We start from the raw sequence: 20,656 nt of genomic DNA, 5'->3' as shown, positions 1-20,656 counted from the left end.
TCTCTCTCTCTCTCTCTCTCTCTCTCTCTCTCTCTCTCTCTCTCTCTCTCTCTCTCTCTCTCTTTCCTCCCTCCCTCTCTCAAAAGGCTCAAAGAGTTTAATTGGGGGCATAGACATGTGAATGATTTCTTGTTAAGTTCTTGTGTTAAGGTAGGAATAGAGAGTAGGTCTTCCTTACTCTGAGGTTGACCCTCTATCTATGAACTATTCTATACTGTCACTTCTGGGGGAGAAGCTTCATAGATCAGGCCATTGTGGGACCCGGAGTCTAGCTGAGGAAAACTAAGGCTATATATTTTATCTAGGGGCTAGGATCCTTTGGAAGAGAGAGTGTGGAGGCAGAGAAAGGAGAGTGATTCTTGGAGTCAGGCCCACCTCTGACACAGACACCCTGTAACCTCGAGAAAATCATTTAAAACTTCAGAACCCCTAGGTTTGTGTTGGCAACGGGGGTGCAGGGTGGGGAGAGGTAGGGGGGACTGCTCAGGAAATGATCTTTAAATTGAACTGAACTGAACAAAATGGAATTACGTGAAGACTTCATTGCCCCAGCCTGCTATGCTTGTGAAGATCCTTGGGGGCAGATCCCTGGCTGGGTTGATGGGGTAACCTGTGTTCATGCCGAGGGAAATGCCTATTGCGACCACGAGGATTCCTATGACCAAAGCATGGGTCCCTTGTAGAGCTGGGCTGTTCTTCTTGTCAGTGATGGCCAAGACGCACAGCTGGAGCATGCCGGTTAAGAATATCTATGGAAACAAAAAGAAAAAAGGAAACCTCTCCTCAGGGAGTACCTTTTGGGAAAATAACCTGACTTTGGAGCCTAGAAAACTAGGAGATACTATTTCTACTTGAATTTCACCCTATGGTGAAGAGCCAAGGGGCCATGTCAGGGTTTGAAATAAAAGTTCAGTTAGGGGTTAGGCACTTACAGATGGAGTCTCAGTATAAGGTTGTATTCATTCATTCATTGTTCAATAAAGATTTTTTTTTAAACCCTTGTACTTCGGTGTATTGTCTCATAGGTGGAAGATTGGTAAGGGTGGGCAATGGGGGTCAAGTGACTTGCCCAGGGTCACACAGCTGGGAAGTGGCTGAGGCCGGGTTTGAACCTAGGACCTCCTGTCTCTAGGCCTGACTCTCACTCCACTGAGCTACCCAGCTGCCCTCAATAAAGATTTGTTAAACATTTGTACAAGGGATCATACTAGCTCCTAGGGGGTAAAGAAAATGAGACCTCTTGGAGCTTACAAATCTAATATAGGAGATGACCAGAATACAAATAAACATAATACAAATTTGAGTACCCAATACTCAAATTAGTTCCTAGGGAGAAGCTGTGGTTTAGTGGAAGGAACACCAGATTTGAAGTCAGAAGACCTGGATTCAAATTCTAGTTCTTTAACTTACTGTGTCCCCTTGGATACATTATTTCACCTTTGTGGGACTAGAGAATTTCCTTATCTCTAAAATGAGTTGAGTAAAATGAATTCTAAGGCCCCTTCTAGTCTTAAATTCTGTCATAGGTCATTTTACTTCTCAAAGCCTCAGTTTCCCTGTCTGTAAAATAGCAGAAGTACATATGCTCTGCCAACTTTTCAGGATAGTTGTAAGAATCAAATGAGATAAGGTATGTGTAAGGGCTTAGCAAATTGTAAATCATCATATAAATTTCATCTATTAGCATTATTATGAGAAGCAACATGTCCTAAGTAGTACCATAAAGGAGTAACTTTGGAGTCAGCAAGACCCTGAGTTCAAATTCCACCTCTTAATACCCAGCTGGGCTCTGTGACTCTGGAAAAGTGCCCTAAGACAATTATTCCAAGAATACAAATTGTAGAACAATTGCAGGTATACATTAGTAGAGGGAATTTCCCTACTGGGAATATGAAGTCAGGCCTCACATTCTACTCCACTCACCAAATGTGTTATGAAAGATTCAAAAAAGGAGAGATCATTTTTCAATGGAGGATTAGGGAAGACTTCTAGAAGGAGGTGATATCTCATTTCGGTCTCAAAAGAAGAGAAAATAGTTTCAGAAAAACCTGGGAAGACTTATGCAAAGTGAAGTGAGCAGGACCAGGAGAACATTCCACACAGTATCAGCAGTGCTTTACGAGTGAATGATGTGGCTGTTCTCAGCAATAAAATGATCTGAGATAATTCTGAAGAATTTAGGATAAAAATACTATCCAATTCTAGAAAAGGAACTGATGAAATCTGAATGCAGATTGAAACATACTGTTTTCTTTTCTTTTTTTTATAATGTAAGAAATAAATGGATATAAAAGGATAAATTTAAAATTATTAGGGTATTAAAGGATTTATTGGTAGTCATTAGAAAAAAAGAGTCATTTTGAAAAAAACCGCCATTCCCTCCTCCTCCCATCCTGACTCCACTCCAAAGGCAGAAAAGAGGAAGTACCAAACCAGTTCTCAGTCTTTATCCTTCTCTCTACAGTTAGTATGCTTCCTGCCTTTGAGAATTATGCAAGCAAGGAATCATGGGAAATGTAGTTTCAAGGAGCCCTAAATGTCCACAGGAAGTTTAAATCAAAGACCTCAAAATTAGTTCAAGGACTCCCAAATTTCCAATATCACAATAACATGGCCAATATGGAAGCATATCATGCATGATTTCACATTATCATTGATATTACATACCGCACAATGGGTGGGGGAGTGGATAGAAGGAAGAAGAAAATTTATAACTCAAAATTTGTAAAAAAAAAAAAAAATGAAAGTTAGAGAGAAATTTTTTTTTAAAGTGAAGGATTTTAAATAAAGTGATAGGGAGAAATAGAACATGGCTTCCAAGATCCTTTTTCTTCAGCAACCTGAAGTGAGGTTGACTTTTTCTACCTTTTCTCTCAAAGCTTTCAGACAACATTATATTCAAAGAAGGTGACTTACTCTTGGAATTCCCAAAAAGGACTGGGGAAGGCTGGGAGCCCTCTTGCCTCTCATCAACTCTACCTTGCCCCTCATGTTAAAGTAGAGCCTTCAACTCCAGGAGTAAGAAGAAAGTCCTCTACCACTATGAGGATCAAATGAAATAATATATGTAAAGTACTTTGCAGACCTTAAAGTACTATATAAATGCTATACTTTTGACTCAATTTATCAAAACCTCTCAGAACCAATGGAAGAAAACTACAGCTGGGGCCTACCTGCTGACTTGGAGAGGAGAGTAGCTCTATGGAAAACACTGGGATAACCTAGTAAGGAGATCAGACTGCCAAGAAGTCAGGTTGTTCAGAAACCAAATCATAGCTTAAAATGAATAAGGGACAAAAAGCAACTCTCAACCCTGCAGGTCACAAAAAGGAAGCTACAAATGTCTTTTTTTTTTTTTTTAACCCTTAACTTCTGTGTATTGGTTCCTAGGTGGAAGAGTGGTAAGGGTAGGCAATGGGGGTCAAGTGACTTGCCCAGGATCACACAGCTGGGAAGTGTCTGAGGCTGGATTTGAACCTAGGACCTCCCGTCCCTAGGCCTGGCTCTCAATCCACTGAGCTACCCAGCTGCCCCTACAAATGTCTTTTTGAAAATAATTCTTGGGGGCAGCTGGGTAACTCAGTGGATTGAGAGCCAAGTCCAGAAACGAGAAGTCCTGGGCTCAAATCTGGCCTCAGATACTTCCTTCTGTGTGATCCTGGGCAAGTCACTTAACCCCTAATCACCTAGCCCTTATTCTTCTGGCTTGGAACCGGTACACATTATTGATTTTAAGATGGGAGATAAGGGTTTAAAAAGAAAAGAGTTCTGTGACAATTTTATACTTATCTTGTAAGGGTGGATGTGACAGTCAAGACTGATTAGGCAAGACAAGCTAGTTTAAAAACTCAGTGTGACCTAGCAGATTGGCTAACATGACAGCAAAGGAAAGTAATAAATATTGGAGGGGATGTGGCAAAATTGGGGCATTGCTGGTGGAGTTGTGAATTGATCCGACCATTCTGGATGGCAATTTGGAACTATGCCCAAAAGACTATAAAAGACTGTTTTCCCTTTGATCCAGCCATACCACTGCTGGGTTTGTACCCCCAAAAAGATCACAGGGAAAAACACTTGTACAAAAATATTTGTAGCCTCGCTCTTTGTGGTGGCAAAAAATTGGAAAATGAGGGTATGCTCTTCGATTGAGGAATGGCTGAGCAAATTGTGGTATCTGTTGGTGATGGAATACTATTGTGCTAAAAGGAATAATGAACTGGAGGAATTCCATGTGAACTTGAATAACCTCCAGGAATTGATGCAGAGTGAAAGGAGCAGAACCAGGAGAACCTTATACATAGAGATGGATGCACTGTGGTACAATCGAATGTAATAGACTTCTCTACTAGCAGCAATTCAATGATCCAGGACATTTCCAAGGGACTTATGAGAAAGAACACTATCCATATCCAGAGAAAGAACTGTGGGAGCAGAAACACAGAAGAAAAACAACTGCTTGATTCACATGGATTTAGGGAGACATGATTGGGGATGCAGACTCTAAGCAATCACCCTAGTGCAAATATCAATAATATGGAAATAGGTCTTGATCAATGACACATGTAAAACCCAGTGGAATTGCTTGTTGGCTATGGGAGAAGGGTGGAAGGAGGGGAGGGAAAGAACATGAATCATGTAACCATGGAAAAATTTTCTTAATCAATAAAAAAAAGAAAAAGAAAACAAAATAAATAAATGAATGAATGAATGAAACTTCTTGAGATCTCTTTATCATCTCTGATAATCTGATAAGGACAGTTTAGTTGATAAGGAAATAAAGGACACTGAACATCTTATCTTTCAGCTCATGCTTCCAGCTCTGGCTCCGGGAGCATGGAGTTTATTATATATATTTCAAGACTCATTTCACACAAAAGAACTCCCCCTCCCCCGAAACTTTGCAGATGCGCAGAAGTTATAAATTATGTCATATCAAAACACAAAAGGTCTCATTGGCTTCAGAACAGACCAAGGCCAAGGCTGAATTTTGACTTGGTTCTTATCAGAAAGTCAAGTCAGGGAATATTTTTCTCAAGGTTGAATTGTCCCTGCTAAGGTTTTGGTCTTGGCTATACCAGGCAGCTGCATTCCTGGCCAAAGGGGGAGAGTGTTAACCTTTTAAATACTGACCTACTAGGAACCTAAAGCTCTTCAATAAGGCCACAATACTTTTCAACAAGAAATCACAAGGATCACAAAAGGGGTCAAAAGAGGAGTCTCAGATTTTTATCTGTTTAAGACTCTGTTTCTCCTATTGGCTTCCCACAGAAACTCAATGTAGAAAGAGAGGCTTTGTGAGAAAGATGGGACCCTGCAAGAGAGATAGGAACTCAGGGAAGGAATGGAAGCTCAATATTGATTCTCCTTCTTGCCTTTCCCAGTCCAATCCAATCCAAATTCAATAAACATGTATTAAGTGCCTGCCATATGCAAGGCATTGCAGTAAGGATAGGGGATATGGAAACCAAAATTTAAAAGTCCCTGCATTTACATTCTACTTAGAGATATATATGATGTAAATAGAAATATACTGAGGATTATTTGAAGAAAGAAGGAACACTAATAACTAGGCAAATCAGGAAGGCTTCCTGGGGAATGTGATACATAACCTTGGAGGAGATATACTCATATGCACAGGTGAAGAGAAAGTGAATTCCAGAGTTAGGGCATAGAGAGAGGAGTTTAAGTTTAAATTTTTTTTTAAACCCTTACCTTCCATTTTGGAGTCAATACTGAGTATTGGCTCCAAGGTAGAAGAGTGGTAAGGGTAGGCAATGGGGGTCAAGTGACTTGCCCAGGGTCACATGGCTGGGAAGTGTCTGAGGTCAGATTTGAACCTAGGACCTCCTGTCTCTAGGCTTGGCTCTCAATCCACTGAGGTACCCAGCTATCCCCTAAGTTTAAGTTTAAGGAAAAATATATAGGGCAGCAAGCCTGAAATGAAGATTGTGTGAAAGTGAAAAATATGAATAAGGCTTAGAATAGGCTGACCCAGATTGTGAAGGATTTTAAAAGCCAAAAAGAGTTTATATTTTATTCCTTGAAATAGTAAGAAACCCCTAAAGGTTTTTGAGCAAAGGAGTAACATGGTTGAACTGACACTTCAGGAATATCAATTTGGCAGCTGTGTGGAGAATGGATTGGAAAAAGAAGAGACTAGAAACCAGGAGCATCATTAGCAAGTACTTGGCAAGCGAGCCTTAACCAGGATGATGACTATGTGGAGGCAATGAATGCAAGATTGCAAAGATTCAGTAACTGTTTGGCTATGTGGAATGAGACCAACGTAAGATTTGAGGATGACCCTAAGATGTCAAACCTAAGGATTGGAGGGAATGGCAGTGCTCTCAACAGGAAGAAATATATTTAGAGAAGGAGTGGGTTTAGAGGAAAAGAAAAGGAGTTCTGTTTCGCACATGAGGAGAGACAATCCTTTTCAATGTTGCATGTGGAGACATGTTCAGGGGAGCTGAGGAAAGGGTTAGAGCTGACCCTCCACTTGGACAGATTTGGATAATCATTACTCCCTTTTGTCGAGGGGAATGATATGTTCACCCTTCATCTTAAATACTTCCCCTTCTTCCCAGACCCCATCCTGCTATCATTGAATGCACATTAATATAGTAGAGAATACAGGCAGGATCTCTTGATCCAGAAGACCTATTTCAGTTGTATGGAAGTGGTCATAGTATCTGAGTCTTGCTCCCTTAATCCCCACTCCCTGTGACTTCCCCCAACTAGACTTTGAGCCCCTCACTCACTACTGACCTGATCCAAGAATCCCCTCCACAGAGTCATGTGGGAGGCAGGATAAGTAGCAAAGATGCCTGCAGTTGCCAAGGGTCCAGTTACTGTCAGATTCCCATCTGTGTACCGTATGAGTGCCTCTGGGAAGGGAGGATGAAAATCACAGTAGTTTATCCTTGGACTATTATAGTACTTAGACCCATAGCAACCAAGAGTCTAGGGGCCTATGGCCCTTTCCCCTACCCTAAACCACCCCCGCCCAAGTCAGCTAAGAAACTAGACTTCAGGACCCAGAAGGGAATGAGACACTTGGTAGCCTGAGTAATTTTCTTCTTCATGTTACCCCCATGATGTAGGGGCATGGGGCTGAGGACTATAGAACATAGAATGGGGAGCATCTATCTGGTAGTGGAGGAAGTGAACAAAAATATTTACTTTAGGAAGGGAGAATCCTCTTTATATCAGGTCAGAGGATGAGAGAAACAGGCTTAAATATATGTCCAATACCACCCATTTCACAGATAGGGAGATAGAGGTCCAGAGATAGGGAATGATTTAGAATTCTTGAGAGCTTTGAGAATTCTTAGAATTCTTGAGAGCTTGAAGGGACCTTAGCAATCATCTAATTTAACATCCTAATTTTACAGTTGAGGAATCTAAAAACTCAGAGAAATGAGGGGATCTGCCCTGGGTCACAAAGCAAATTAACAGGAGAGCCCCAATCTTTCCAGCCCAGCTCATATCTATAAAAGGTCATATGGAAGCAGACATCAGACTAAGACTTAGAATTTTAAATATCCAATTCCAGAAATCTGTCCACAGGACATCCAGATTCTAGTAGCATGTGACTCACGATAGTAGAGGCCATATATGGTAGCTGCTGCTAAAAAGGATCCAAAGCACTGTCCCATTGTGTAGACAGGAAACTTCTTCCAGGGCATCTGACCCAGGACACAACTTGTGAAGGTTATAGCCGAGTTCATATGGGCACCTGGGGAAAAGAGAATAAGCAATGGGGATGAAAGGGAAGGGGAGATTGGTCTGAAATATGTCCCTAATGTCAGTCAGCCCAAATGGGTGAGTGGGCTGGGACACCTTTTCAAACTTCCTGGGAAGGGAATTTAAGGAAGAGACCTAGGAGTGGAGCCTTCAGAGGAACTCAAGGGTGAGGGGGAAGGAAAATTTGAAAGGGGATCCCCCTTTCAGGGGATCTTAGAAAGGTAGGTCTAGGGGTGGGGAGGGATGGACCTAGAATGACTGATAATCAGTGAAGAGGGAATATGTTTTTACATGGGCTGGGAGATCCCTAGTGAGAATTCTTCCTTAGTTTACACATGTGAAAATGGTTCAGTGTTGGAGGAAAGAACGGAATCAACTTTAGACAAATGAGGTAGGAGGGTAATCTGTGCTAGACACTCACCAGAGATTCCTCCAGCCACATGGATCCCCATGGTAGTGCCAAAGCCGAATCCCAAGTTGATAGTGAGATATGTCCCAAAAGCGTCCCCCCCTAGAACCTTCTGAGCAACAGATCCCAAACCAAATATCTGAGTCCGAAAAGAGAAAAGCAAAAGTTTGAGTCTTGTCTTGTCTCTTAGTCTTGTCGTTGGACGGTCACTAGTCCCAAGGTTGGGCTGATGTAAAATGTAGGGTCCCACCCTCCAAGAGCTCCCAAGCTGGGAGGCTAGGGGATAACTAAGAAGGACCTCCCTTGCTCATGTCCCTCCCTCTCTCTGGACTCAGGATAATGCAAGTTTCAGCCTCATCCATCTTTGTCCCACCCATACTATAGCAACTCCCAAAAGGGTATTCACTGCTGCTGCCACCTTGCCATGCCCTTAGCCTTTGACACTTGGCTTTTGACAGTTCATCCCATCAATTCTACCTCTGTACAGACCACTCTGAATCCAGTTCATTTTCTCCAGTGAGTACCCTTGAGGCCACCTTGTCCTCTCCCCACCTCTAAGGTAGGAATATATAAGGAAGAGCTTTGCACAGAAAGCATTTAGTTGCATTAATATAAAACATAATTATTTGTTGATGGGGCAGCTGGGTGCTCAGTAGACTGAGAGACAGGAGGTCCTGGGTTCAAATGTGACCTTAGACACTTCCTAGTTGTGTGACCCTGGGCAAGTCACTTAACCCCCATTGCCTAGCCTTTAGTACTCTTCTGCCTTAGAACCAATACACAGTATTGATTCTAAGAAGGAAGGTAAGGGCTTAAAAAATTTTTTTTAATGAATGTGTTGATTATTGAAAGGAGGAAAAATGACTGGGGATGTAGACTCTAAGCTATCACCCTAAAAAAATTAATAATATGGAAATAGGTCTTGATCAATGATACATGTAAAACCCAGTGGAATTGCTTGTTGGCTATGGGAGGAAGGTGGGAGGAGGGGAGGGAAAGAACATGAATCATGTAACCATGGAAAAATATTCTTAATGAATTAATTAATTAAAGATTTTCAAATGAGAAGAAAAGAAGAAACTTGTCATCAAAAAAAAAAAAAAAAGAAAGGAGGAAAAAGTCACAAACTGGAAAGGCTGTTCCCTTACATACAGACAGACAACCAGCAAACCTGAAATCCTCTCTTATCCCCTCTGCTCACTACCCCCATAAGTCTAAGGGGAAACCTGCTTTTCTAATGAAAATCAGACTAAAAGAAACCAAACAACAGCTTCCAATCCCTTCACCCAACTAAGGCTCTCTCTGGATGTCCCTTAGGATATTAACATCTTTCCTGAAGTTAACCTACACACAGTATACCAGACCTATTCTGTCCAAAGCCATGCACAATGGAAGCAAGTTGGGGGAGGCATTTGTGTGGTCTATGGAGGGTTTGAAAATTTGCCCCTACTGTGTGTACTACCCACAAAGGCTTTGTGCATTTACTGGGAAAACATATACAGGGACTTATCGCCAAAGAAATATTTCCTTGTCAGACAACGGATCATTTCTTTCCGTTGACATTTATCCCTAACTCAATTTCATCTTCTTAGAGTCAGTTCATAGTTATAGCTTGTAAAGATCCTTTTTTGGATTTTAATTCTGTTCTTCAACATAGGAATTCTCCTTCTCAACTCTGTAGCAGCCATAAATTTGATGAGCATCCTGATTTTCAAATTAAGTGGGGAAGAGTAGGCATGGGGCAGCTTCAGAATTGTTAAATCTCAAAGTCTAGTCATTTTAGGAAAATAATCCTTATTCTTGTCCATCTTCACAGAGTGCTCTCAAATGCCTAGTGCCATTGCCAGATCCTGGCTCTGAGAGGGACCTCTTCTCTCAATGAGCATCAGATTTGTTTTAATGTAGCCAAACTTCCCTTTTACTTTTTTGGCAACCACGTTACCCAGCTATCTCTGGAGGTTCACTGGTCGTTCCACATGAATCACTGTTTTCCCTTTCTTTTTACTTGGGCAGCTAGTTTTTTAAACCAACAGCAAGATTTTATTCCTATTCAATTTCATCCTAATAGGGTCAAGTCACCATTAGAGCCCATCAAGATATCTTTTTTTGCTTTTTTTTAAGATTCCAATTATGTCATAACATCATAATCTTCCTTAGAGGTGGCTGGGTAGAGCAATAGATAGAACACTAGGCTTGGTGTCAGGAGGACCTAAGACAAATCCAGCCTCAAACACTTACTACTTGTGTGTCTAGCACAAGTCATTTAACCTTGATATGCCTCAGTTTCCTCTCCTACAAAAATGGAGAAAAATACAAAAATAGGAGCTCCCTCCTAGGATTGTTATACTCAAATGAAATATTTGTAAAGCTTTTAGCACAATACCTTATGTGTAGTTGGTGCTTAACAAATGTTTGTTTTCCCTTCCCTTTCCAGCTTTGCATGGTCCATCCACCCCCTCAGCCCCTGGTCCACACTGAAGCCTAGGCCAGTGCAGATTCTTATGAGGCTAAGATGGGAGGAGAAGGAAGGAGAACGCCTATTTTTTCCCAGAGAACACTGGGGAAAGGCAGATCTGAAAGACATATTCTGTACCTTTGGTTCCAAGGTTAACAGCCCTCATGGGGCTGGAATTCCTTAGTATCAATGAGTAACTTCCCATTAATGGCGGAAATGGTGGAGAAAATTTATTAAATCTGGGAGAAAGTAGGGAAGAGATTGGATCCAGAGACATTTTAAGCCTCATTTCTTTTAGGATAAAGGCTGGTTGTCTACTCTATTCCCCTTTCCCTTTCTGGTTAAGGGAGTCCTAAAGAAGAAGAAGGGGAGCTAGGTGGGGTGGAATAGGGCACTGGGCTGGGAATCAGGAAAACTCGAGTTTAAATCTAGCCTCAGACACTTGCTAGCTATGTGACCCTGGGCAAGTCACCGAATCTCTATTTGCCTCAGTTCCTCAAATGTAAAATGGGAGAAGGAAATGGCAGACCACTCCTGTATCTTTGCCAAAGAAAACCCCATGGACTTGGGGTCACAAAGAGTCAGACACGGCTGAACAATAACAACAAAAAGGAGGAGCAATGGGAGGGGATTTTTTTCTCTCATTTGCATAAATCTCAAGGAATTATAGCAGCTGCCATCCATTGTCTAGTTGAATGCCATGTGGCCAGTGGACTATTTAGGGGTCATTAGCTCCTCCCTACCCCCTCCTCCCTCTCCCTCCTCTACAAGGTATGGAATTACACTGATTTTGAGTCCAAATATCTGGATTTGAACCCTTGCTTCCTACCTGTGTGCCCTGGGGTATGCCAGTCACTTCCTCTCTCTGCCTCAGTTTCCTCATCTGTCAAAAGGGGAATAATAATACATGCCCTGCCTCTTTTTACAGGGTTGAGGACCTAATGAGATGAAGGCATGTGAAAACCCTTTGAAAATGTATGTTGATCTTTCTTCCCTCCCTTTTTTTCTTTCTTCCTTGTTTACCACTTTTAGAAATATTAATTCAGAAAAGAAGCAATGCCTTTTGGAAGCAATGCCACGGATTATGAGTCACTCTGTGTCCCGACTCCCGAAACTCTATCCTTCAACCTGCTCTCCTCATGATCGATTTCCCCACCTAAGGCCAAATCTTACTATTTTTGGTTCAGTGGGGACTGCCCTTGGGCACTCCAAGATCCCCTCTCCTGGAATGGGATGCACTACTAGAAGGCAAAAATCTTTCTGCAAAGCGGGCAGCTAAGTGGCTCAGTAGATTGAGAGCCAAGAGGTCCTGTGTTCAAATCTGACCTCACAAACTTCCTCACTGTGTGACCCTGGGCAAGTCACTTAATCCCCTTGCCTAGCCCTAATGGCTCACTCTTCTGCCTTTCCAAGACAAAAGGTAAGAGTTAAAAAAAAAAATCTTTCTCCAAGGAAGTAGTCTCCTAATAATCCTAATAAGCAAATTCTCCCATTCCAAATCCATTATAAGGCTTTGGCTTTATAATAGAATAAAAGGCAACTTCCCCCTCCTTACCAAGGCGTCTTCTCTTCTATTCTCTGTCCTAAGTCCCTCCATGTTTTCATCCATAGCCTTTTCTCTTGTAGAGAAACTAAAGAAAAGACTGTCCCAACGGCAGCTAGGTGGCTCAGTGAATAGAGAGCCAGGACTGGAGATGGGAGGGTTCAAATCTGGCTTCAGATACTTCCTAGCTGTGTGACCCTGGGCAAGTCACTTAACTCCTATTGCCTCACCTTTACCACTCTTCTGCCTTGGAACCAATACTTAGAATCAACTTTAAGGCAGAAGGTAAGGGTTAAAAAAAAAAATAAAGAAATTACTATTCCTTCTCTGTTCACCAATACTCTTTGACTTTTACTTCTCCCCTTCTCCTCATTCCTACAACTTCCCACATCCTTTCCCATAAAAGATACTGATTTAATTAAAATAGGTCATTAGAATTTAGTCCATAAGTAATTTGAGAAATATAAAGCACTACATTAAAATGCTACATGACTAATAATGCCTTACATTTATTAAGTTATTTATTATTATTAAGTTAGAGAAAGTGAGACCCAGAGGATTAAGTGACTTATCCAAAGTCACACAATGAGCACAATGGAAGAACACTCATGTGTCCTTAATTACAAGTTCAATGCTATTACCACCCTGGCATTTGGTATGGTTTTGGGGAAGAGACTAGCTGTAAATTTGCATTTCTGTCTTCTATTGATTCTCAGTTTACCTAGACTGCCTTCTTGAAGCTGGGTTATATCAGTGTGGCTCTATTTTGGCATGAGTTATGGGTTAAATAGAAAGACTGGGTTTATTGGCAATATGGTAATGGGGGTTAGGTGGATTTTGTCTTAAATCATCCATAGCTTTCTCATCATCCACTCACTCCTCAACTTTTTGTGATGCCTTCCCCGCTTCTTTCCCCGACACTTTGGTGGAATTGTCCTCTCCAAGGCCAACAATGACTTCATGGCCTGTGGACTATTTTAGGGTCATTAGCTTTACCTCACTCTCACCTCCCTCTTCCTCTACAAATCCAACGACCTCTTCTCCGCTCTCACCTTCCTCAACCTCAATGCAATATTAGCTTGGAACCTTTGATAAGTCACCTTCCTTTGGTTTCCTGATCCATAAAAAGGATCCCACAAAAGGAGGGAGGCATGATTAGTAGCAATGGGTCTGAAAAAAAATTTGAGGGTTATAGTGGTCCCAAAGCTTAATCCGAATCAGGAGCATGATGCAGCAGCCGCCCCCTCCCCAAAAAGGTAATGAGATTATTTTGGGGCTGCCTTAAAGGAGGCAGATCTTCCGGGAATAAGGAAGTAACTGTCGCTCTGTAGTCTACCCTAGTCAGACCACTTTTGGGGTATTGTGTCCAGTTCTGGCCACGAAGAGCTTAGAAAAAACACTTGATGAGGTTTCGAGTACATGTATTGTGAGGTTCAGTTAAAGAAACTGGAGATATTCAGTCTGATGGAGAGAAGGCTGGGGAGAAGACAGCATTTGAGGCGCTGGCCACAGAAGACAGATTAGACTTGTTCTGTTTGGCGCTAAAGACAAAATCACAAGCAAAAAAGGTAAGTTGAGGCTTGAGGTCAGGAAAGACTTTCTCACAACTTGATCTGCCTTGAAGTAGAATGGGCTAACATAGGTGGTCTGGGTTCCCTCTCCTCAGAAATCTTGAGGCAGAGGCTGGATGTTATGGTAAGGATTTCTTGGGGATATGGTTTTAACTAGATGGCCCCTAACATCATTTTCAACTCTAGAATTTTAATGATTTAAACTGTAACTAGATAATCTCTAATTTCTCTTCCAATTATAAGTTTATATTTCCTTTTCTTAAAAATTGCTAACCTCTCCTCCACTGTGTCAGTGATTCTTTTTATTCTTTTTGCCATCTCTTTAACGATTCCTCTATCTCCCCTGAATATAGATAGTCTGCAGGCCTGGTCTTGTCCTCAGCCTTATTCAACTCAGTCCCAATCTGTTTCCTGAACCCCAGGACTTGCTTTTTCCAACTGTCTGTTAGACATTTCTATCTAGATGATTTGCCAATGGCTGGAGTTCAGCCTGTCTAAAACCACATTCATATCATCTTCCTCACCAAACAGAAGTTCTGCTTGAATTCGCTGCCTATTGATCCTTACATCCTCACAGCACCAATCACCCAGATTTGAATGTTGAGTCATCCTTGACAATTCCTTCTGACTAATCCCTCATATCTAGTAGCCAGTTGTCAAAATATCCTTTTGAGTCTAACTCCACAAAAATTTCTTCCATCAAACCCACCCTTTCTATTCATACTATCACAATCTTAGTCCAGACCCTCATTTTTTTTTCAATAAAAATTCTTACCTTCTGTCTTAGAATCAATTCTAAGTATCAGTTCCAAGAGGGGAAGGGAGCCATTTGGCCAGAGGAAGAGTCATATGTGACATTTTAGGAAATAGTCATCCTCTTATGGCCAATGAAGAGGGAGGAAGAAGAAAACAAAATGAGAGTTGTGGGCATTCTCTATATAGTTCCAGGCAATGGGTGGTTAAGTGACTTACCCAGGGTCACACAGCTAGAAAGTGTCTGAGGCCAGATATGAACCCAGGACCTTCTGGCTCTCTATCCACTGAGCCATGTAGGTGCCCTGCTCATTACCTTTTTTTAAAACCCTTACCTTCTGTCTTAGATTGGTACCAAGGCAGAAGAGTGGTAAGGGCTGGGCAATGGGGGTGAAGTGACTTGCCCAGGGTCACAGAGCTAGGAAGTGTCTGAGATTAGATTTGAACCAAGACCTCCCGTCCCTAGCCTGGCTCTCAATCCACTGAACCACCCAGCTGTTCCCCACCCCCTTCTTCATTACCTTTTGATCATATACTATTGGAATAGACAACCAACCACTAATGTCCCTGCCTCCAATCTGACTATTCTTCAACTAATCTTTCATACCACCACCAGATTCATCTTCCTGATGGATAGGCTTCTCCATTGCCCCCAAATTAAAATCCAGTCCCAAGGGTTTATCCATTCTGGTCTCAACTTACCTTTTCAACTTTATCTTCCAATGGACACCAGCTATCAACCTCCGTTCTCATCTAGGCTAATCTCCTCACTTTCCCACCACATGTTCATGTCCTCCTGCCTCTCTGCTTTTTTGCTCATGTTCCTTCCCTCACTCAGAGCACCCTCACTGCTTGTAGTTGTTGTCCAGCTAAATGCTGTCCATTCAATTCCTCCAAGCCTGGCTCCAGACTCCCCCTCTAAGACTCCGCTCAGCTCATACTGACCTTTCCAGTCTCAGATCTCCTGTAGCCGGCAGATTGAGTCTGAACCACACCTTGTTCCCCTATTGTCCTGGGGTGTTCTCTAGTTACTTCATAAGCCTCCCCGATCGGACTGTGAGTCTTTCCTTGAGCAGGGGTTATGTGCATCCCACTTCTCATCAGCCCAAGGTTGCGTCTCTCCTTCCTCCTCAACACCCTCACACACCTTCTTTCCAAGTAGAAAAAAGCTCTCCTCTGGAACTATCTAGAGAGTCCCCCCCCCCCCCCCCCCCACTCATCCTGTTTTCCTCTTCCTCCCTCCTTCATTGGCCATAAGAGACTATTTCCTATAAGGTCACACACAGCCCTTCCTCTGGTCAGGATGGCTCCCTTCCCACCCTGGCCCAAGCCTATGAGAGAGGTAGTAAGTGAGAATGATGCCCTTCCTGCCCCTCCTTCAACACTGGCCTCTCACCATCATCACATATGTACCGATGAATTCAGCCAGGAACTCTCGCATCATGTCTCCTCTCAAAGCATCTTGCATGCGATGCATTACTTCACTCGATGTCTGGGGTCTCCTTAATGGTGGGTTATTACGGTCTATACTGAAAAAGCAGGGAGATAAAGAGAAAGAGAGAAATTAGGTCCAGATCCCTGTTTTGGTGCTCTATGATCTCTCAGGCTCTCCTTTAAGCACATTCCCTGCCCCACACCCACCAGGTTAAAGTTTAATCAGGAGTCTTGGCCCCTTCCTGGTCTCACCCATCCCCACTTACACCTTGGGACTCTCTGCCTGGGCCAAACTCCCAAGGGAGTTTATCTGGCTCTGTGTCCATCACAATCTCTAGAAAGATCAGTTGAGGGGCTGTGGGAGAAGTGGAGGAATAGAGAGACCCTGGGGCTTCATTAAGCCAGGATTTACCTGTCTCCTCTTTGCATAGAATAGGGTGGAACAAGGAGGAAAGTCTTTGGTTATACCCATTTGACAGAAGGGAAGAAGACTGAGCAGAAAAATGGAAGTAGCTAAGTAAAAGTAGGGAAGAAAAACTTCAAAATGATATGAGGGAGACATAGAAGCAAAAAAAAAAAAATGGTGGGAAAGGGTCAGCCCTCAGAAATAACGTGTCCTGGGTTTGTAAGAAAAAACTTGGTGCCAGTGGGGAGGGAGGAGGGTGGGTCAGGGCAAAGGTAGTCTCTGCAATCTGTGATGAGCTCTGCAAATCTTCACACACTCTGAAAACACCCCTGAGATCAGCATGAAAAGACTCTGCAAAGTTTGACGTGTACTACAAAAAGCTGTGTTCTCTGAATGGCCCCAAAGTCCGGACCCAGCTTAGGGAGTTCTAGAGATAACTCTCTCCATCCCAGTTCTGCTCACAGATGGATTGAAGGGTAGAAGCATAAGATAATAGGATAAGATAGATATAAACTAATACATCATGTTGAATATGTCCCATGTAATTAATAATCAGATATAAGATATCATCATGTAATCTAAAAGATATAGAAGATAATACAATAATACAACATAAGATAATCCAAAGTGGACTAACTCAACCAAAAATCAGTTGTACTTGGCTTTGATAAGTATTTGTTCTCACTAGTTAATGTGGGGGTGGGGATGTCTGACAATACCCCATCATGGCAGAACTCATAAATGGTCTCCATGAGGAAGAGAAGGAGAGAGGCATCTACAGAAACTAACGGCACTTTGTAAGTCTATAATAAGCTGTGATACATCCAAATAAAGATTTTTAAATGTAAGGGTTATTTAAGGGTTTTCTAAAAACAAATAAATAAATAAACATCATCTTCTGTCTTAGAATCAATACTAAGTATCAGTTCCAAGGCAGAAGAGTGGTAAGGACTAGGCAATTGGGGTTAAATGACTGTCTAAGTCCAAATTTGAACCCAGGATCTCCCATCTTTAGGTCTGAGCCCCTAGCTGCCCCAGAACTAGATACTTTGGCTACATATGAGAAGATAAGACTCAATTGAAAAGATCCTGATGTTGGGAAAGATAGAAGGCAAAAGGAGAAGGGAATGGCAGAGGATGGAATGGATAGATAGTGCCATTGAAACAAGAAATGTTAGATTAGAGAGACTTTGAGAAATAGTGGAGGATAGAAGGGCCCAGCATGCTGTGGTCCATGGGGTCACACAGAGTCAGGCAGGACTGAATGACTGAACAACCACGCAGAGGATGGATATGCCAATTGGCACCTTGTTGAGAAGACTTAAAGTGAAAGGGGCTGCCCAAAAGATTCACATTGGAGCTGCTCCTTAACAGCTCATGAAGGATAGACTGCACTGATGGGGGCTGCCATCAAGACAAAGTGGTTTCTGGTTAGAGGCACCATTTTCACTAGCCTATAAAAAGCCTATAAAAAATTCACTAGCCTTGTTCCATCAAGAACTCAGGATCTTTCAACCTTTCTCCTTCTTTGTCTCCTCCAGAGATAATCCTGAGAGTTTAGTGAGTGGAGATGGTAGTGAATTGGGAATTCTCTCCTTTTGCCCCCAAGAGCCACCTTGCAAGAGAAGCCACCATAGTTTTCTTTTCCCATATAGCCTGACAGAGAAGTTCTGGAACAATAATAGTTGGGGGCAGGGTGAGGATTTCTTTCTTTCTTTTTTTTTTAAAGCTTTTTTTTTAAACCCTTGTACTTTTCGGTGTATTGTCTCATAGGTGGAAGATTGGTAAGGGTGGGCAATGGGGGTCAAGTGACTTGCCCAGGGTCACACAGCTGGGAAGTGGCTGAGGCCGGGTTTGAACCTAGGACCTCCTGTCTCTAGGCCTGACTCTCACTCCACTGAGCTACCCAGCTGCCCCAGGGTGAGGATTTCTTAAGCAGAGTGAGTGATCCTAGCCTTCAAGCCAGAAAATGGACATATCTGGTACAATGTCAGCCTCAGATAATTCACAAGAAACCTCTTGACTGAATGTCTAGGGATCTGGGAAGGCAATACCAACAAGGAGATCTTCTTAAGCTCTCTGTTGGAGAGAGGAAAGGATCACCCACATACTCCTGATGCTGGATGGAGTAGGCTTAAGGCACTAAAATCCATGACATAGAGAAACACGGGACCAGGATTTTGCCCTCTACTATTATAATGAGTTATTTGGATAGTGTAGGTCTGATATGAAGGCAGTTGCCTCTCTGACAGCCTCAAGTGTCTTTCCTTTCTGAAAAAGACCAGGTTTCTGTGAAACAACAGAGGAATTCACTGAAATATCAAGGAGTTCCCTTCAGGGAGGAGAAGGGAGCTTCTAAACTACAGGTTAACATGATGAATCTGGTGGGGACTAAGGAGGACTTTATAGGAAAGTGAAACCTACTGGAGAAGAAGAGCAATACTTATTATTTAAGGACAATTGCAAGTTCCTTTATTAGTTTTCCTTTTTAAAAAAGTAAAACCCTGAAAAGGGAGTTCCGGCTTTGGACTTGGTGCTGAAGGTGCTCGGCTGAGACCTCAGAATGCTTCTACTCTGAATTGTCATGTGGCTAAAATTTGGACTTCCGATTAAGATGGTGGCAGAGTAAGGAGCAGCTGCTCGATCTCTCCTAACCGAAGCATACAGGACTCCTTCTTCAAGGGGACATAAAAACGAACCCAGACGAACGAAGGAACCCCACAACAGGGTGCAGCATTGAAGGTTTGCAGAATCGGGGCATTTCCACACTATAAAGGGGTGAAACAGCTCTCACTAAAACGTGAGAGGAAGAAGTCCCTCCACCCCACCCCCTACACCACGCACAGCGCCAAGGCCAACACACAAGAGTAAAAACAGGATTGGGGCAACCAGTAAATCACTAGCAGCCCCAGGGCTTGTACCTATGAGCTGCAAGACGTGGGACCCCAAGTGGCTGGGGGGCACGCATGGATGTTCAGGAGAGTCTGTGGGATGAAGGCACTGCCCCGGGCGTGGACAAAGATCTCTAATGCAGGGACTTTCTCCTAGCTTCTGCACTGGTGAAGGCAGTGCCCTAGGCTTGAATAAAGATCTCCAGCGCAAGCTAGGACATCGAGTGAGGACCCGGTGCAGACGGGAGCACGGCTGTGGAAGCAGCCCCCGAGACCGCTGAAGGAGCCTTGGGCAGAGGGGCAGACCGGGGACTACCAGGAGGCCTGATCCTGAGGACAAGGAGACCAGAGCCCTTGGGAGCTCAGAAAGTGCAGGCAGACCCTGAGTGTGAAGACAAAGCTGAAAAGGTGCGGGGCTAACAATGGCAAGCCATAGGGAAGCCCAGAAGAAAGATTATCAAGAAAAACTCTGGAACACTCAACAACTTCTATACAGAGAAAATCCAGACAACAGAGGAGGACAAACAAAAATCCAAACCTTCCCAAAACAATGAAAGCTGGTCACAAGCTATTGAAGAGTTCAAAAACGAGATGTGGAGGAGGATGAAAGAGATCTGGCAAGAAAATAACAGTTTAAAAGGCAGAATTTTGCAATTGGAAAGTGAGGCAAGTCAACTAAAGACCAGAAATGACCAGATTGAAAAGGAAAACCAAAAAGATTATAGCTGAAAACCAAAAGATTATAGCTGAAAACCAGTCCTTAAAGGCTAGAATTGAACAATTAGAAGATAATGATCTCTCAAGACAACAACAACAAATAAAACAAAAAATAGAAGGAAACATGAAATATCTCAATGAGAAAGTGACAGACCAAGAAAACCGGTCTAGAAGAGACAATTTGAGAATCATTGGTCTCCCTGAAAAAGCAGAAATTAATAGAAATTTGCACTCCATACTAAAAGAAATTATTCAGCAAAATTGCCCTGAAGTTCTACAACAAGAGGGCAATATAGACATTGAAAGGATCCCTAGATCACCCTCTACACTCGATCCAGATAAGACAACATCCAGGAATATAATAGCCAAATTCAAGAGCTTCCAAGTAAAAGAAAAAATCTTACAAGAAGCCAGAAAGAGACAATTCAAATATCAAGGAGCACCAATCAAGATCACACAGGATCTGGCAGTCTCCACACTAAAAGACCGCAAAGCTTGGAACATGATATTCAGAAAGGCAAGAGAGCTGGGCCTTCAGCCATGGATCAACTACCCATCGAAACTGACTATATACTTCCAGGGGAAGATTTCCAAGTTTTTGCACAAAAGAGACCAGGACTAAATGGAAAATTTGATACCCAACCACAAAAATCAATAGAAACATGAAAAGGTAAATAAGAAACAGAGGGAAAAGAAAGAAAACTCATAATTTTTTAAACTTGACTCTTTAA

General features: G+C 42.5%; 1 protein-coding gene across 2 annotated transcripts in view; it reads right to left on the bottom strand.

Annotated features, from left to right (window-relative positions):
- The window catches only part of AQP7 (aquaporin 7), an 18,259-nt gene extending 2,184 nt beyond the window's left edge, over nt 1-16,075 (bottom strand). The window contains exons 1-5 of one of the 2 annotated variants that reach the window (XM_044661500.1): nt 15,874-16,075; nt 8,168-8,294; nt 7,601-7,738; nt 6,769-6,887; nt 514-749 (exon numbers count right to left, since the gene is read on the bottom strand). In XM_044661500.1, coding sequence (XP_044517435.1) covers nt 528-749; nt 6,769-6,887; nt 7,601-7,738; nt 8,168-8,294; nt 15,874-15,954 — 687 coding nt within the window. In that variant the 5' untranslated portion in view covers nt 15,955-16,075 and the 3' untranslated portion in view covers nt 514-527. The remainder of the gene's footprint in view (nt 1-513; nt 750-6,768; nt 6,888-7,600; nt 7,739-8,167; nt 8,295-15,873) is intronic. The other variant, XM_044661493.1, reaches the window with a different exon arrangement.
- Nucleotides 16,076-20,656: the final 4,581 nt, after the last annotated feature.

This window comes from Gracilinanus agilis, chromosome 1 (assembly GCF_016433145.1).
Source record: "Gracilinanus agilis isolate LMUSP501 chromosome 1, AgileGrace, whole genome shotgun sequence".
Taxonomy (NCBI): domain Eukaryota; kingdom Metazoa; phylum Chordata; class Mammalia; order Didelphimorphia; family Didelphidae; genus Gracilinanus; species Gracilinanus agilis.
This window is presented reverse-complemented; position numbering and strand designations above follow the sequence as displayed.